The sequence below is a fragment of the Equus asinus genome, chromosome 2 (assembly GCF_041296235.1).
Source record: "Equus asinus isolate D_3611 breed Donkey chromosome 2, EquAss-T2T_v2, whole genome shotgun sequence".
In the NCBI taxonomy this organism is placed as follows: Eukaryota; Metazoa; Chordata; class Mammalia; order Perissodactyla; family Equidae; genus Equus; species Equus asinus.
In genome coordinates this window covers 143,847,139-143,866,761 of record NC_091791.1, presented here as the reverse complement: position 1 = coordinate 143,866,761, position 19,623 = coordinate 143,847,139, and the positions used below count along the sequence as shown (strand labels likewise).

At 38.0% G+C, this 19,623-nt stretch overlaps 1 protein-coding gene across 1 annotated transcript in view; it reads left to right on the top strand.

Moving 5' to 3' along the window:
* Positions 1-19,623, top strand: part of UNC13C (unc-13 homolog C) — a 565,722-nt gene that overhangs the window by 28,794 nt on the left and 517,305 nt on the right. Inside the window, 2 exon segments of the mRNA XM_070501335.1 lie at positions 9,281-9,627; positions 9,629-12,527. Of these exon segments, the coding sequence (XP_070357436.1) occupies positions 9,538-9,627; positions 9,629-12,527 (2,989 nt within the window). The 5' untranslated portion in view covers positions 9,281-9,537.

The following is a 19,623-nucleotide window of genomic DNA, read 5'->3' as shown; positions in this document are numbered from 1 at the left end:
TAGAAATCCTTTTTAATATCAAAGGAATTTCCAGTTCCAGAAAATTACAAAGATTGACTATAGAGAATCAAGGCAAAAGTCAAATTATCTAAGGATAGACTTAGGTTACCATATCAGAGAACACTGGCACAGTAGGAAGATGCCAAACCCTTGGGTGTGATTGCTTTAAAGGAAGGCAGCGCAGCACAGGGAGAAAAAAACAGTGAAGTCAGGATAGGAGACCTAAAATTTCGTTCCAGCTCTGCTGTGTGAACTCAGGCAAGTGTTTTGAACTTTCTGGGTTTTCATACCATGCTGTGTACAGTTTGAAGATTAGTGCTGTTCAAACTGTATTCTCCAAGCCCTAGGACCCTGTGGAGAAACTGTATGGGCTGCAGCTCACGTGGAAGTAGCAGGTAAAGTGAGACTCCAGCCCTGCTCCCTTAATTCAACCAAAGGAGCTCTGCTTTATCAGCTGTATTCATTGAGTTTCCACTTCTGATCTTTGTTGGAGGAAAAAAGGGTGGATTCTGAGAATAAAACAAAGAAACACACACACATGAGAAACAACTTGGCTCTGAGATGATATCATTCTAAGTTGTTCATCCATGAGCCAGAGTATCTGGGCTCTACTCTCTGTAGGTGAGTGGGGAGAAGTTTCAAAGATTGAAAAGACATAGTTCTTATCCTCAAGGGGTGTACATTCTAGCTGGGAATAGGGCTGGGCCATGGCCAAAATAGTAAGTGGGCAAAGCGTACTCTAGGCACCTTTGTCTCTCATTTCTGGCCTATCCTCCTGCTTTCCCCTTTGATGGTTGACTCTTCCCATTCTCAGGCTCCTTCTTGTTGTCTCTGCTCTCCCTCCTACTCTTGAAGAATGCTCTGCTAAACCATTTATGCCAAGATACAAAATAGCTAATAAGTCTTAAAACAGAGGGGCCCCTAGGTGAGATTTGCATTACCAAAAGGACCAAAATCTTAAATAAAAGGAACACAGCTCTAATTGTAGAAACCGACATAGACTCTTCTTGAGGGAGGAGTTCTTCTTCAAAGATACTACATACGTGACAACTTTTTTCTCTAATTGGTCCTTATGGGCATAGCAGTGTAGCATGGTGTTTACGATAAAGGATTCTGAAGCCAGTCAGTTTGGGTTGCAATTCTAGCTCCATCACCTCTCAGCTGTGTGACTTTGAACTAGCTACTCAGGTTCTCAGTTTCTACATCTGTAAAATGGGCATTAATAATAGTACCTACTGCAGAAATTACTATCAAACATTAATGTAATAACCTATACAAAGCACTCAAGACAGTGTCTGGCATATAATAGCATTAAAAAATGGGAAAACATGTCCAAAGCTATTTGGTAAATAGTTTAGAAGAATAATTAATGACTAAATATCATGGTGCAGACTATAAGGACTACAGGAAAAAGTGAAGGCATCTGAGTAATTAAAAAACCTTTTGTGGAAAACATTAGACTTGATATGTCCTTTGAATGATTGAGACCAGATTAGCTGGAGGACATTCTAGGCAGAGTGATGAACAAGTATAAAAGAAACAATGAAAGAATAAGCTTAGTGGGTCCATGGAATTATAAAGTGGCATGGAATAGAGGTGTGCAATAGTCTGCAGTAGGAGACTAAGAAGAGGAAAATGATAGAAAACAAAATTAAGGAATATTAGATAGAAATCAGTTCATGGGATGGTTTGGAATGGTGGGGACTATTACTTTAGGAGGCCAGTAATCTCCTGCAATATTAAAGGTTTAAAGTAAGGAGCATGTAAATTATTATAGTGAAGGAACCAAGCTTTGGAGTCAGGAGACACAGGCAACTACATTAGCAGCTATGAGGCTCATCATTGCTAACCATAAACTGGAGATAATACCCTTACAAAGTCACCAGGAAGATCATATGAGCTGATACATACAAAACTACTTTGTAGATTCAAAAGTGCTTATAGAAATATTAGTACTAGATTTCATTGTTTACTCCTAAACCAAAGCAGCAGCAATGGACGTGAGTAAAAAATGTAGATGGGCTGTAGTTGGATGAAGAAATTCAAAAAATATATGACTAGCTGGAATAAACAGGATGTGAATCATTTGGGCTTCGTTCTTGGGGAAATGGATCTTTCTGTTTATTCTTTTAAAACAATTTATTAGCTTAGGATAAACCTTTTTATCACTTTCTGGTTTCATCATTTTTGTTGGAAAATTTTCAGTATGTATTGGTTTATTGTTTTGCCTTAACATCAGGCAAAAAATAAATAGTTCACAAGAACATCATTTCATATGTTACTGTTTCAGCAATTTTCATTGTCACGGTCATCACTGTGTCCATCAGTCACATTATATATATAGTACTTTTACTACTTCATATGAAAAAGTTATATAAAACAGGTATAAATCTGTGTTGATCCAATAAAGACAATCTAAAAGATACTTCTTAAAACTTGATCTTTGATAACAACTTATTTTCTCATCACTTGCCTTGTCCCAACTACCCTGATGCTTCCTCTCATCAGGCCTTGTGTCTCCTCACTGCTGTTGGTGTGGCTAGCTTTCCCTTCCATCTCAGCTTCCCTGGTTTTCTCCCTTGTTGTGTGATTTTGTTTATAAAGCTACATGGTCATTGTGCTGGCCAATGCTGCTTTCCACTGGGGCCGTCTTGCTCTGATGAACTTTCTTAGGTTTACTCCTTCTCTGTAGCAGCAGCTTTTCTCACGTAGTGGGAAGTCTCTTTCAATCAGCTACTTTGCAAATCACGAAGAATTTTCTGTTGAACAGATATTTGGTGAACCATGTGTATGTATTTCTCTTGGACTTATTTTTGGAAAAGTTTCTTTTAAACTGGCAATCATGTAGTATAGGGTATTCACTGCTGAGGTGTTATACAATGAGAAGCAGAGGCTTTCTTGCTTTCTTCTGATGGGGTGATTAGTTATCATCCTAACACAGTCTAGGATACTTAACACATACTCACTGCACATGAAGGAGCAGTTAAGAGTGAAGTTATTCTATTGGGCTAGGAGCAGGGATTAAGCAGATAACAGTAAATGGAAGGTCAGAAACTCAAGTCATAAGCATGGGGTTCCTAGGCCAAAGGTGGAAATCAGGGACACAGAGTCAGGGACTGTAAAGACATCATTATGCATAAGTAGAGAAGGCAGGACTTGGGGAGGTGACCTGTGAGGGCTCTATCAGATCACATCTCCTTGTCTTGTGTCTCTCTCGCAAGTTAATACCTAAATACCCTGTTCATCTACTTTACCATATTTGGTAAGGAACATAAAATTGTTTATTGATCTGAAAATGCTTTAGCTTAATTCTGGTAATGATTTAGCGATAAATTGCTGTTTAAAGGTTCATTAGCTCTTTTAGCCCATGAGGGCATCTAGCTTTATAGTCATGTTAAATAAATCTCTTACGAAAGGAATTTAACATACCTGCAAAAATTATTTTACTCCCCATTCAACTCTAATATTAGTTTCAGAGTTTGTACACTTGCAGTTCAAATCTGGGGCTTGGAGTCAAGGTTGTATTGCTTGTTAACTGCATGATCTAAGTCAAATTTCCTAAAAACTCTAGACCTTAGCTTCCTTCTCTGGCAAATGATAATAATTTCACACAATTACTATGGGAAAGAAATGAAGTAAATTTTAGAAAATTACATACACAGTTCTTGGCACATGGTAAGTAATAAGTATTATCAGTAAGGTTTCCCATGGCAACATAGTCTAGTATTTTAATCTCTCTCAAAGATCTCCTTTCCAAACCCTTAAATCTTACCCCTAAACTTTCTTACGAGAAACAATGTGTGGCTGTGTAGTTAAAGGTAACGCAACTGGAAGTTGAGTGTGAGATTTTGAATTCAAGTAGTTGAGAATCATGTGATGTTGTCCTGTTCTCCCCCTCGTTTCCTCAACTTCCCACTCCACCTGGCCTACCTCTCCCCAATACTGATTGTGTCCTCATCTTGGCTATTTCCATTTAAAAAATTGAACTTCAGAGAGGAGAGTAAATATTTGGGCTTCTATTGGGTGGGCGTTAGAACATGTGTCAATTCCCCCTGTAATATTCACTTTACATGCAGCTGAGAGCTTCGTAGACTCTAGGACTAGGGGCCAAGGTACATTTTGCTTTATTTATCTTTCCTAAAGTGCTGGATGAAGCTATTGGAAGGGAGAGAAACATGGTGCAATTCACCAGCTGTGTAATTTTGGCCATATATCTTAATCTCTTTGAACCTCTTATTTCCTCATCTGTAAAATGGGCATAATAATGCCTTCTTCGGAGAGTATCTGTGAGGATTAATTGGGGCTGCTTAATTTTCTGGAACATAACAGGTGCTTATTAAATGTCATCTTCCTTCTCTATCCTGGTTGCTTGTCTGAAGGAAGTTCCACAGCTGATATTTGAGACTCGCTAACGCTGCTGTTAAAGCAGCTGTGGTTTTATGATGGTAACGCACACACACACAGAAGAAAGGATCCCAGTAATGGGAAGGTGAGATTTCAATATTGGAAAATTGTCACTGGACCATATAGATGTAAGGCATCTTCCATTTCTTTTCCAATTGCTTCTTTGTTCTTCATCTCGTCCTCCAACCTAGCAGGATTCCAAGGTGCCTCCTCCTTCTATTCACCTTAATTCCACAACAGATACTGCATGATTAATCTTCTGTAAATACTTTTCACTACCCTTCACAGTGCTAATGATGACTGATATTACTGAGCTTTGCTGTATTATAGGAACTTTACATGTGTTAACTCATTTAAACCTTACGATTATCTTTGAGGAGATGCTACTTCTATCCCAATTTAATAAATGTACAAGTGAGGGGAGTGTAGAAATTAAGTAACTTTCTCAATATCATGCAGCTAATATATCTCAGAGCTGGATTCTAATGCAGGTAACCTGGATCAAGTGGTCTTGCTGAAAACCAATGACCATTAGTGCCTCCTCATTAGATGGAACTTCTCAGCCTAAATTTCAAAACTTCCCACATTGTTACTATTTTCCCCACCCAAACTCATCTCCCTGTAGTCCCCATCTTTCTCCAAGGTGTATGCTTCTCCATCTTTGCACGTGACATGAATGTTTATGATACTTTCCTTCTGCTCACACTGCTTCTCTTCCTCTGGATTGCTTAAGGCCCAGTTCAGCCAGTTCAGGATTCTTGGAATCTTTATTGTTTATCTGTTAGTTCATGGGTTTATTATTTGTCCATTCATTCACTTGTTTATGTATTTATCCATTTGTCCAACCATCATCGTGAGTCTACCACATATCAAGCATTATGAATATTTTAAATTAAATAGAACACAGTCTCTGCTCTTCAAGAGTTCACAGACATATTTGAGAGATCAAGATGTAGATAAAATATTTCACATAAATAATTATTATATTCTGAGAGTTACCATAACAAACATGCAGTCAAGGTGTTATGTGAGCACAGAGGAGGAAATGCCAACTCTGAGGAGGTCAAACAAGCTGATGCTGGTCCCTGCTGGATCTAAGCTGTATAGGTATTCTAGAGATATTCATGAGAAGGACATGTAGGGGTAGAGGAAAGGGTAAAGGAATGGAGGCAGAAGAAACAGCATGGAAAATGGCGCATTGGTTAGGCAACATTATAGTGATCAGGGAACTGCTACTACCTCAATGTAGCTGGGGCAGATGTGCTTATGGGAGTGATAGGATATGAGGCTGCTAAAACTGGCAGCGTTTTAAGCAGGAGGATTTATATCTTTTAAAATATATTAATTTTAGAGAGGAAGATTTGGAAAAAGGGCCAGTTTAGAGTTAGCAAGGCCATATAGGATACAATTGTGATAATCCAGATGAGAAATTGTAGAGTTCAGAACTAAGGCATTGCTAGTGGGAGGAGGTGACATTCTTACATCGAGTGTGGTTATGGGATGGATCATATGGAATCTAGAATGACTCCTGGGTATATGTCCTAGGTAAGTGGATGATTAGCCTGCCCTAGTGGTAGTGGTTAAAATTTGGGGAGCACCATGGCCCGGGTTCATTTCCCAGTCAGGGAACCACACCACCCATCTGTTGGTTGTCATACTGTGGCAGCTACGTGTTGCTGTGATGCTGAAAGCTATGTCACTGATACTTTAAATACCAGCAGGGTCACCCATGGTGGAGAGGTTTCAGTGGAGCTTCCAGACTAAGACAGACTAGGAGGAAGAACGTGGCCACCTACTTTAGAAAAAATTGGTCCTGAAAACTCTATGAATAACACTGGAACATTTTCTGGTATAGTGCAGGAAGAAGAGAGGATGACACAAAAAGATTGGGCAGGGTTCTTCTCTGCTGTACACAGGGTCACTAGGAATTGGAACCGCCTTGAGGGCACTAACAAAAAATGTATATAATTATCATGATATAAATTGAGATTAATAATCTAAGAAAACAATTAGGGTGTGGATGGAGTTTAATTTGGGCCAACCAGGTGAAGATATTTAGTAAGTGGCTGAAATATGAGCCAATTCTTTTTTTTTTTTTTGATGAGTTTGGAGATAAGTATACATCTGTGAAACCTTCACCACAATCTATGCCATGAACGGATCCATCATTTCTAAAAGTTTCCTCCTGCCTTTTCTTCTTTCTTTGTTATTATTTTGTAATATGAAAATTTAAAATAAGATCTACCCTTTTAGCAAAAAATTTATGTATATAACAATATTATTAACTATAAGCACTACGCTGTGCAGCAGATCTCTAGGATTTATTGATCTTGCATAACTAAAACTTTGCATCCTTCGGACCCATTCTTCAGTCAACATTTATTGAGTGCTTATTATGTGTCCTGGGTTCAGGATGTTTAAAATTGAATAAGTCATTGTTTTACCCTTAAGTTTTTTTTGTTTTTTGAGGAAGATTAGCCCTGAGTTAACATCTGCTGCCAATCCTCCTCTTTTGCTGAGGAAGACTGGCCCTGAACATCTTGCCCATCTTCCTCTGCTTTATATGTGGGACACACCTGGGATCTGAACTGGCGAACCCCGGGCCACCAAAGCAGAATGTGTGCACTTAACTGCTGCGCCACCAAGCCAGCCCCTACTTTTACCCTTAAAGAGGACATAGTTCAGTGGGTGGAGACAGAAATGAGATTAAAATACAGAAGAATTCTAATTGCCTATGAACTGGGTTGTGGGAGAGTATGGTAAAGAGACAGAAAAGCTCAGTTTGGGTGGTGGGTGAAGTCTTTACAGGACAAATGATTTTGGAATTTAAACACAAGTTTTACAGACAGGGAGGGCTTGACATGAGTGATATTCTAGGTAGAGAGAACAGAAAAGTTACTGAGGTGTGAAAGAGCATAGAGCCTTAGTGAATAACAAATCATTCTATGTAGCTGGAATATTGAGCCCTTGAGTTCATTATTGCAACAGTGGACACATGCCCTTGGGTTTGTGTTTTTTCAGGATAAATATTCCTGCTTAAAATTTTTCCAAAATTATTGCCTAGAAAAATAGTTCTGAACTAGTAATGCAGGTCAGGATGTCTAGACAAAATTTCATGAAAACATCAGAGGCATTGGCAAAATTATTGCTTTCATTTAAACGGAAAGTAAGCATTTGTTTCTAGGTTTGGGAGACCCAGGATCCTGGATTGAGTGATTAATAGAACAGTTTATTCTACCAAACGTGGTTTTAAAACAATTTGTCTTCCCACTGCTACCAAACTTTCCAAAGTCTTTTCTCTACAAGGCGAAGTCATGCAAGGGTACAATAAATATTTTTTGAATTTAATTCAGGAGTCAATTTCTTGATGTTTTTTATAGTAGAAAACAGGTATTGGCTTATAATTGTGAATGAATACCAAATTGTTTCAGATGAGAGGAATTAGGCTCTGACAGCTTATGAAACCCAGAAGATGTGGATTTCTTTAGTCAGTGTCTTTCTCTCCTCCGTCTTTTTGTTTCACTTTCTCATATACATTGTCCTGTCTCTTATGAAGCTTGGCTTGTGACCACAGCATGTATTCCCCAAGGCCCTGCAGAGCCTGAGTGAAGTAAAGATGGCAGATTTCCAAATGGAGGAAGCTGAAAATATCAGTCAGCTCCTAAAACAATATGCAGTTTATGATGTATTCTTCAGACAATTAAATGGATTATATATCTACCCAAATATGTAGTCCAACATCAGCAAAGTCTTTGAGCTGTTAACCATTATTCTGTGATATATTTCAACAATAAATAGGAAGTTCAATTCAGCAAAATTTTATTTGAATACCTACCACATTCAAGGCATCATGCGAGCGAACCAGCAAGATTAATGTAAACTTTCTCCTCCTCCTCCTTCTCTTCTTCACATAATTCAAGAAACTAGCTATCATAAAGATTATTTACTTGTGTGGTTATGTGCATTATAAAACACCAAATCATAGGATGAATTATATCTGACCAATTCTTGATTATCTGTAGGCATATTTTATTTGTGGCACAATTTCTTTTTGTGATTTGGTACGCTATCTCCAGTCATGGTCCTAACACTGAGGATGGGTTTCCTGCCATCTGCCACAAGCCTGTACCAGTTGATTAGGATGACTCTGCTCTCTCAAGTCACATCCTCTGAAAGCTTGGATATTATCTACATTTTTAATATTTTCCTATTTTTATTGTTGTTACAATGCCTAATTTGATGTAACCTCCTGTTTTTTTCAACTCATGATAATCTATTGACAAACCTGATGGCTATATAAGAGGTATTTTCTCTTGATGTTTACTTCATCATATGAAATATTTCTTAGGTGGATTACTTCAATCATTATTTAAGAAATTTCCAATCATTGAATAGTTTGAAAAGTAAATGATTACTTGAAGAAAAGGTCTTACATACATGGATAATATTAATTTGATGAATTTTAAATGTCTAGGGTGGGGAGAATACATTTAAATTTAAATGCTAATGTTTGTGTAAATAAATGCAAGTTTAGGAAAGGAAATAAAGTGGAAATGATCATACAATACAGTTGCTATAGCTTTTTAAATTTGCATGTCAACTTACAAAACCTGTTCCAAATAATCATTATTACCTTTTGTTACTATTTCAATTGTATCCACCCATAAGTGATTTAGGAAAAAAAATCATTTAAATATAGTTATTGGTTCTGATTTGCTTTTTAGTTGTTTTGAAAATGTGTGTCAAAATTCAGATATGCCCCTGCACCCTCTGCAATTTTTCACATTGTACATCTTGAAAACTTTTGGAAAATGTTAGAAATGGGCTCAATCTGGAATTGAATTCTGATTTTCATTTTAACGTTCCTTTCTTTTAGACACTACATGAAGCTATGTGGAAATGAGAGAGATTCATGAAACCCCTTCTCCAAGAAAGAATGTCTTTCATCAATGGAGCTTTGCTTCCGATTTTCATAGGACATTGACACCGTGGCAGAGCCATGCCTGCCCTTTCTGCTATTTTCAATGATTCACAGAACATCTGAACAGTGATGCTTGCCTTGGATTTACAGATTTCCATCCTGATACCTTGTTTACTTCTTCAGGGCAGAAAAGCTTGCACTAATTGCTGTCCATGGTGGCTAATCTTTTCAAGAACCTGATTTTACCTTACATACATAAGCTTTGCAAAGGGATGTTTACAAAGAAATTGGGAAATACAACCAAAAAAAAAAGAGAATCGTCAGCAGAAAAGGGATCAAGACGTTTCTACTGCTGGCCAGACCAAAACCCCCAAACTTTCTAATACCTTGAAAAGCACTGTAAAGAAGATTGCAAAGTGTTCATCTGCTCGCAACTTATCCACTGAAGACGACGAGGCTAACAAAGAATTTTCCCTCTCACCAACATTCAGTTATCGAGTGGCTATTGCCAATGGACTGCAAAAAAAAATTAATGTGAGCAACAATGATAATGAGGATCTGCCTCAAGAGTTATCTTCAATTGAGAGTTCCTACTCAGAATCACTCAATGAACTAAGGAGTAGTACAGAAAACCAGGCACAATTAACACACACGATGCCAGTTAGACGCAATAGAAAGAGTTCAAGCAGCCTGGCACCCTCTGAGGGCAGCTCTGATGGGGAACGCACTCTACATAGCTTAAAACTAGGAGCTTTACGCAAACTGAGGAAATGGAAAAAGAGTCAAGAGTGTGTCTCTTCAGATTCAGAATTGAGCACAATGAAGAAAACCTGGGGAATAAGAAGCAAATCTTTGGACCGAACTGCCCGAAACCCAAAGACAAATGCCCTGGAGCCAGGATTCAGTTCCTCTGGTTGTATTAGCCAAACACATGATGTCATGGAAATGATCTTTAAGGAGCTTCAGGGAATAAGTCAGATCGAAACAGAACTTTCTGAACTACGAGGGCATGTCAATGCTCTCAAGCATTCCATCGATGAGATCTCCAGCAGTGTAGAAGTTGTACAAAGTGAAATTGAACAGCTACGTACAGGGTTTGTCCAGTCTCGGAGGGAAACCAGAGACATCCATGATTATATTAAACACTTAGGTCATATGGGTAGCAAGGCCAGCCTGAGATTTTTAAATGTGCCTGAAGAAAGATTTGAATACATTGAAAGTGTGGTGTACCAAATTCTAATAGATAAAATGGGTTTTTCAGATGCACCAAATAGTATTAAAATTGAATTTGCTCAGAGGATAGGACACCAAAGGGATTGCCCAAATGCAAAGCCTCGACCCATACTTGTGTACTTTGAAACCCCACAGCAAAGGGATTCCATTTTAAAAAAATCATATAAACTCAAAGGAACAGGTATTGGTGTCTCAACAGATATTCTTACTCATGACATCAGAGAAAGGAGAGAGAGAGGGATACCATCCTCCCAAACATATGAGAGCATGGATATAAAGCTCACTACTCCAGAGCCCAAAATCAAGAACAATTGGCAATCACCCGATGACAGTGATGGAGAGCTGGAATCTGATCTCAATAGAAACAGTTATGCTGTGCTTTCCAAGTCAGAGTTTCCAACAAGGGGAAGTACTTCCAAATCAAGTTCAAAATCACACAATACTAGAGCCAAGAATAAAACTGCTAGTAGCAGCAGAATTTTAAATAAATCAGATTATGATAAAATTTCTTCACAATTGCCAGAATCGGATAACTTGGAACGACAAACCACAACCCATTATGCAGATGCAATGCCCCTCTGGCATTCACAGAGTGATTTTTTCACTTCTAAACTTAGTCGTTCTGAATCAGATTTTTCCAAATTGTGTCAATCTTACTCGGAAGATTTTTCAGAAAGCCAGTTTTTCACCAGGACTAATGGAAGCTCCCTCCTGTCATCTTCAGACCGGGAACTTTGGCAGAGGAAACAAGAGGGCACACCTACCTTGTATGACAGTCCTCAGGATCAACATTTGAATGGGGTTGTTCAAGTTGTCCAAGGGCAGAGTAAAACTGCTAACACAGAAACTGTGGATAGCGGAATGAGTAGTGGCATGGTATGTGCATCTGGAGACCAAAGTCATTACAGTGATTCTCAGCTCTCTTTACGTGAGGATCTTTCTCCATGGAAGGAATGGAATCAAGTAGAGCAAGGAACTGACGTAGGTTTAGATTCATCCACCCAGGAAGCTTTTGATTATGACACAAACAGTCTATCTGATCAACAACTAGATGTTTATAATAAAGACCTAGAAGACTTGGCAAAGTACCACAGTGACCTTCAGGATGACTCTGAGAGCTATGATTTAACCCAAGATGACAACTCATCTCCATGCCCTGGGTTGGATAATGAACCACAAGGCCAATGGGCCGGCCAATATGATTCTTACCAGGAAGCTAATTCTAATGAGCTGTACCAAAATCAAAACCAATTGTCTATGATATATAGAAGTCAAAGTGAATTTCAAAGTGATGATTCAGAGGATGCCCCACCCAAATCCTGGCATAGTCGATTAAGCATTGACCTTTCTGATAAGGCTTTCAGCTTCCCAAAATTTGGATCTACACTACAGAGGGCTAAATCAGCCTTGGAAGTAGTATGGAACAAAAGCACACAGAGTCTCAGTGGATATGAGGACAGTGGCTCTTCCTTAATGGGGAGATTTCGGACATTATCCCAATCAACTGCAAATGAATCAAGTACCACCCTTGACTCTGATGTCTACACAGAGCCTTATTACTACAAAGCAGAGGATGAGGAGGATTATAGTGAACCAGTGGCTGATAACGAAACAGATTATGTTGAGGTGATGGAACAAGTCCTTGCTAAGCTAGAAAACAGGACTAGTATTACTGAAACAGATGAACAAATGCAGGAATACGATCACCCTTCATATGAAACACCTTATGAAACCCCACAAGATGAGGGTTATGATGGACAGGCAGATGATGTGGCTAGTGAAGGGGGATTGGAACTCTTAAATGAGATACCACCTGAAATGGAAGTAAAAGAAGATGAAAACCAAAACATCCCTGAACAGCCAGTGGAAATCACAAAGCCAAAGAGAATCCGTCCCTCTTTCAAAGAAGCAGCTTTAAAAGCCTATAAGAAGCAAATGGCAGAATTGGAAGAGAAGATCCTGGCTGGAGGTACTCATGTTTAAATTCTACATTATGAGTTAATTGTGTTTTAACAATGCTTCTTTAGAGCATGTTCTGTGTTTTCTCTTGGGGGAAAGAATTTACTTTCAAGGAATTTGCATGTTTATTTTGAGAAGGATTTTAGTTTAATCAGCTCCACCAACAAGTTGGGCTTGATAATTTAAAGTCAGTGTTTTCAAATAGTTCCTACTAAAATGAACCCTACACTCTGGGGATCACGATTTCTATGCTAGGATTAGGCATAAACTCCATTTCATATAAACCAACTTTGTGCCATCAGTTATCAAAGAAAGGATGAATGAAATCAAAGAGTAGCATGGGGTCTACTTCTTTATTCTATTAGATTTACAGGGATGGGGAGAAAGGCACAGTTAGAGAATTAGGAAAGATGCACTCCTGCACTTACCACTCCTTTTTCCATCAAATCTACACTTTGGGGCCAGCCAGTAGGAAGAGCTGGGTCTACATAGCCAACTCTAACCAGTCCCATGGAGGACCACAGCCTCCCTCATTATCTATTGATGCAGCTGAGGGAATGAAATAGAGACCAAATCCTAGACCATGCCTAAGTGCTCACCAGCTGCTCTTTGAGGAGGAGTCAGTAAGGGGGTAGAATGGAAAAGTTTCCTCCTAAAGAATGAAGTAGAAGTCTCTTGCCTATTATGGAAATGAGAAGAGTACCTTAGCTGACAATTTTGCTTGATCTCCTGGGGGAACAATTTTGGATCATACACTTTTGAAAAGTAACTGCATATAAATGAAACATTTGTTGACTTTTTATCTCTCACCCAAACTTCATCTGCACTTACCTCACTCTCTTACCATTTATTTTATTTGCATGCTTATCGCTTTATATCTTTGAGACAGTTTGATATTATCTCAATTTTAATGAATTATACGTTGTTAATGTTTTTCCTCAATTATAGCATTTTCATCTTTAATTAAAATATTTACATACTATTTCATAAAGGTATATATGTATGTGATCAAGTGTTACTTGCTATTATGAAATAGTATAATAATTTCTGCAGCCAGTAGCTGATTATAGCTTCTTTGTCTTGACTAAAATTGTGATCAGACACTACTCTAAACTGGCCATTTTCTGATTGAAATGGGTAAATTATTGAATAATCAGATAGATACTTTCATTGTTAAACTGTTTCAGGCCCTAAGATAATTGAAATAACAATTAGGGTTCTCTGCTTAAAATTCTGTCTATATGAAACAGCACAGCCTATGTATTTTATTTAAAGAGGAATCTAAGTCAGGGGGATCTTCGGTGCATTGGCTACGATTTTTTTGTTCTTGTTAATTTTTTCAACGGAGAGTTCTCAACTATATTTAAAACTGATTTGAAAGTGCAAAGTAGTCAAATTTTATGTGAATGTAATTCATCTTGGAATAATATCCATCTTATTTCAGAGTAACTTTTAATAGTTAGATATCTTTATTGCTAAAACTCAGTTGATAGTTTCTTGGGATATAGGACAGCAGTTTGACATTGTATTTTATTTGCTGTGGATTCACAGAAGTCTAACCAAAGGCATGTTAAGACTACTCAGTGTGTGTGTGTGTGTGTGTGTGTGTGTGTAGGTGCACCTGTTGTGATTTAATAGATGAATTTTTCAATGCAAATTGGTTAAGGTATCTGAAATGTCAGGCAGTATTATAAACATGACAAGACTATAAGTTTCAGGAAAAAATGAATCTTCATCAACTTTTAAAAAATTAGCAAAGCTCTGCAAAGTAGATTGTTACTGATAGTGACCCTTCAAACAGCTAACAACCCTGGTCGTCCAGTGGCACTTATCCTTAGAAAACATAAATATTCTTGGTTATACACGTATCACAAACTTAAGAATCCTAAAATAGGTGAATCAATCTTGTGCCATAAACTTGACAAACCAGGGCTGGCTATAGAGGACTCAGACCCCTCCACCATCTTGGACCTTGGCTCGTTGTCTTGTGAGCCTTGCTATCCTCTGAATGGAATCTGTTGGATATCATCTATCCTAGAGGAAATCAGACACAGATCTTTAAGATGCTCTCTGGTTGCTTGAAAGGCACCAGATTGACTACCCAGGAGGCTGCAGTAGCCTAGATTTTAAAGGCCATCTCTTCTCCCCTTGGCAGCAGTCAGGCAGTTGTCTCCCTCCTGTGCCACCAATATGCCTCAGGAGGAAGGGCAGCCAAAGAAGGACATTTTTCAGGCCCCTTCCCTGCTCAGAGCATCCCAATGAGGTGCCAATCGTCATGGTGGATTTTGTGCCCAGGGCCATCTGCTTACTGGGCTTTGGGCAGATGCCAACAGATTTTTCTCTCCATGACTACCCACTCACCATTAGGGAGCAGTGCTGTCTTTTCTCCACTACTAACCTGGCAATATTGGACCACAGAGCTCTTCCTTTAAACTCTGTGAGATGCTATTCCCCTGACAAAGGTTTATGAAATTATAAGATCATAAATTTGAATTATTTATTTCAACTTTTGCCTTCAGGATTCTGCTAAAGTGTGATTTTAAATACTGCAATGTTTACATACACGCATTTTTGGTGATAATGTTTCTGAAAACCTTCACCTTGAACGGCATGCCAGTGGGAAAGACATCTTGGAGTATGTGTAGTCAGAAACTCCATGAGGTCATATTCTTCCCTTGTTGCTAGACCCTGCTGAGTGGCACATTTTGTGTAGCTGGCCTGAACCCCACACCATGATGGTGACTCTCTGATCCCCCATCTCCAGTCCTGCACCACCTGTTAACTGGAATTAACCTATGTCTCTTCTGAATTCCCATTTACCTGCCTCTTACAGCACTGGCTTCCACCTTGTATAATGACAGTTTATGTGCATTTCTTATTTTCTTTTCTAAACTGTAATCAAGAGGTGAGAGGTCTTGTCTTTTTCATTCTTTCATTTGCACTGTACCCTGACCAGTGCTTTATCCAGAGACGGCACTGAGTTAATATGTGATGGATGAATGCCTGAATCAAGGGAAGCAGGATACTAAATAAAACACACAAGCTTCAAAGTCAAATCCAAATCCAAACTGTGGCCTCTAATTGCTAAGACTATAACTTTATCTCCTGAGAGTTCAGAAGTATGGTTAGAGATAAAAGCTTATTATTGAACATTACTATATACTAGGTGCTTTCTAGGCAGTTTATCTGTTCTTTTCTTCTTCTGCCACCACTATGAATTTGATTTCATTATTAGGCCATTTTACAGGTGAGGAAACTGAGATGCTGAAAACTTACGTAACTTACTCGATGTCATATAGCCAGTAAGAGGTGGATCCAGAATTAAATGGATGGTTATTTTGGTTATTTAGAGCAGCCATGTGCTTACTCACTTCAAAGGTTGCTTTATTCACGTCTTAAGATGGAAAAACATGATTAAAAATAGAGAGCAGCGTTAGCCACAAGGTTTATTCCAAGTAAAGGATTTTCATGAGAAAATTGTAACAATATGAAAGGCATTGAGGTTTTAGTTATGAGATAGCTCATTCTCAGTTTTTCTACTTCAAAGCCTTGCTTTATCCTATAAATCAAGACTTGTAGAGCCCAATAAATACTGCACAACAGCAGCTTGAAGGATGATGTATTTAAAGTCTGAGTACACTTTACCTGGAATTAGAGTCTAAAGTCCATTGGAAGCAAAATTTTCTGGCAGAAGAACAGAAACCTTGTTTTGTTTTGAAATGCCATTCCCAGGATGTCTGTAGATTATGAAAGACACTGTGGCATCTATAATTAGCATAATTACTAATATCATGGTGTGCATTTTGTTTTCTAAATGGTTATAAAACTTTGTGGGAATATTTTGCCTCCGAGTTAGGATATGAAATTGAATGTAAAAAGTTTGCCTAAGATTAATGCTTTATAATGTTAGACCAGTGGTTCCCGCTCTGACTGGTTAAGAATCAGCTGGGGAACTTTCGCAGTACTTCTTCTTGTTCCCGTGGTGGTGTTGTAAACTTACAAATTGTTAGGATCCTGTCACTGAATATTTTGATTTTGTAGTCCTATAATGGAGCCCACAGATATGTATTGTGTTATTGATGAATTATGTGTAAATTCATCCCATTCAGCCCTTGTAAATAAAACCACCACCACACACGCACACACAAATAAAAACATAACAAAACAAAATCCTGAAAATTCCGAAGTGAAAAGTAAAATAGACAGCTCCTCCCATTCTTCAGAGAAAGATAATTCATTTCAGACACTCTATATACATAAATATACGTGTACCTCTTTTGTTTTTCATTTAACACAAATGGTATACTGTCACGTATTCATGTTGCTCTACACCTTGATTTTTTTCATATAATATATGTCTGAAAGATATTTTCATGTTATTATCTACTGCATTCTTTTTAATGACAGGAAGATTTATGCTATATAGCTATTGTATAATTTACTGACTCAGTCCCTTATCATTGAACAGTTAAGTTTCTTACAAACTCACAAACAATGCAGCCTATCATCTATCTTTGAGCAAATGAGAGAGCATGTAGAAATTCCAGGATGTGGAATTATTGCGTCAATGATTTATCCAGCTTAAGAGAGTTAGAAACTCATGAATTCTAGGTCAATTCATAGCACCTTTCATAGCTGTAAATTTACATTAATTATATGATATTTGTATCATGATTATTTATTTAGATCTCTGCTACTAGACTAGATTGTAAAATCAATGAGTGAATTTTTCTTTCCGTTGCTATTATAATGTTAGCCTGGGCCAGTGGATGACATAGAGTAAATGCCCAATATTTGTTGACCAGACAAATAAATGCTAGCCTCTTCCCTAAGGTGTTGGGCTAATTCCATGTAAGGCGAATGACTGTTAGAATTCAAATGAACTGTAGTTTTCTTTCTTTCAATCAAAAAGACTTTTTGTTTATATATTTTTTTAATGTAGTACAATAGGGAAAAACATCATTGAGAGTAAAAGTGTGACTTTTCCCCACTTTGGCTCAGTTAATGGCATCTATGAGAAGTCTAGATATTCTTTCCATGATGATGCAACCTATACATCTCCAAAAACTTAGTCAAATTACTTAAATTCCAGGCTGAATGTTGAAGAAGACTAAATATTTCAGCTAAGTTTTGGGGCCTTTCTGGCCCAAATCTGTCAAGAGGTGCTTCCCAAACTTTACAGTGCCTCTGGGCCTCACCTGCCGAGAGTCCAGGTCAGGAGCAATGAGTTCTGCCTTTTTAACATGCTCCCAAGGTGCTTCTGATGCAACTGATCATATGGGCACAGTTGAAGAATGCTGCTCAACACTGTGTAACAAATATTTCACCTGTCTGCATAGCATCATTTCATCTCTTCTTTTCAAATTGGAACAGATAGAATCAGTCTAAGGAAACATGGGATAATTTTCTTAACTTAAAAACAAATAGAGGATAATTTCCTAGTTCTCCAGAGCAGCAGGTTATTACATTTATGAAAAGGTTTTGGTAACATCTCCGCATTAAAACATAGGGAAGCAATAGATATATTCCTGAAATTGAAACGTCTTTCTTCAAAGCAAGTATAGCAGTACCGGTAACAGTAGGAGGCAACCCATTTGTAAAATGTTCCATTAAGATGCAGTGCATAGCAATAAACTTTTGGATTAGTATTGTTTGCTTCTAAATACTCTAGAATTGCCTATAATATAAAGTGATTGTTTTGTTTTTTTTAAACAGACTATGATCTAGAAAGGAGACCTGTGAGGAATGAAGTGGCCAAGAGCCCCTACAGGCAGCAGAAACAGCTGGAGTCTCTACTTCTTGCTAGACATAAACCCAAAGGCCCAAGGGGAGAATTCTAGGAGACAGGACTGGGACTCAAAGAACATGCATGTTTCTAAATCAGTTGAGTTGGGGGACAGGTAATGGTGGTGTGTATAAGGAGATTAGTTCCACGTGGAGCCAAAGATCTTAAAGTATACTCTGGTGTGAGATGGAACTATGAGAAAGGGACAGAAACCAACACATATTTAATGCCTTCCTATCAGGTTCATTTCTCAAAATTTTAAATACATATTTAATCTTCGTTATAATCTTGGGAAGAAGGTAGTTTTAGCCCCACTTTACAAATGAGATGACTGAGTCTCAAAAGGGCAAAAGCAGGTCTAAGGTCATACAGTTACTAAGAGTATTGATGGAATCTCATTTACATATGACAGAATCCAAAGTCTGATGCTCTTTCCATGACATCCCATTGCAGGTGTGGGCAAGGCTTGTCATGTAAGGGCATGGCTCGTGTTTTTAAGCATATGAATAAGTTGTGCTTTCGAGGTCAGGCAGTTTTGTGTTAGCTGCTGTAGTAAATATTGATCTCTGTTAACACAAAGTGAGTGATAATAGTTTGGGCTAAGAGATAGTATCACATTTTCAGAAAGTTTAGAAAATCTGGAATGGTGACACTTGTCACATTAAAAGCCTTTATTAGGGGTGAGGAAGTGCCAATAGCAGTAGTTTTTGAGGAAGGAAAGCCTTTTACAGAAGGTAGGGAAGAAATTCACAAGAAATCACAAAGGCCAGCTATTAACAGGAACAATGAGAATGTTGTAGTGTTCAAAGATTTTGTTTATTTATAATTATTAATAGGTCCCAAACCATATGATACCTGGAACAATTGTCTTTGTAGGGAAGCTAAAAGTGTAACACATTTTTCAAGGGAAATATTAACTGACAATGAAAGATGGTGATTTCCAGATTGTACTAGGAGTATTGGTTCAAAGCCTGCAGTACTATTTTCCAAATTCCAGAGACTCAAGAAAAGGTGTTATGTCAAAATCTCAGATAAATAAGTTTTTATTTATTTGTTTCTGCTAATGCCATTGTTCATATTCTTCCTACAAGTTCAAACAGAAAGATATATTCTATTGAAATTATGAATCAATTGAGAACTTTCTATATGGTATTAAATAAGGTAACTCTGTACTCTGGTGTAAGATACAACAAAGTGTAGCCTAATCAATTGCTATTGATTAGGTTAGAATGGGAGGTGCTAGGACCTGGAATAGATATATCCATTGGGGTGATTCATGCTCTGGCATAAAGCTCGGGAACAAGTAAGAAGAGAAAATCCA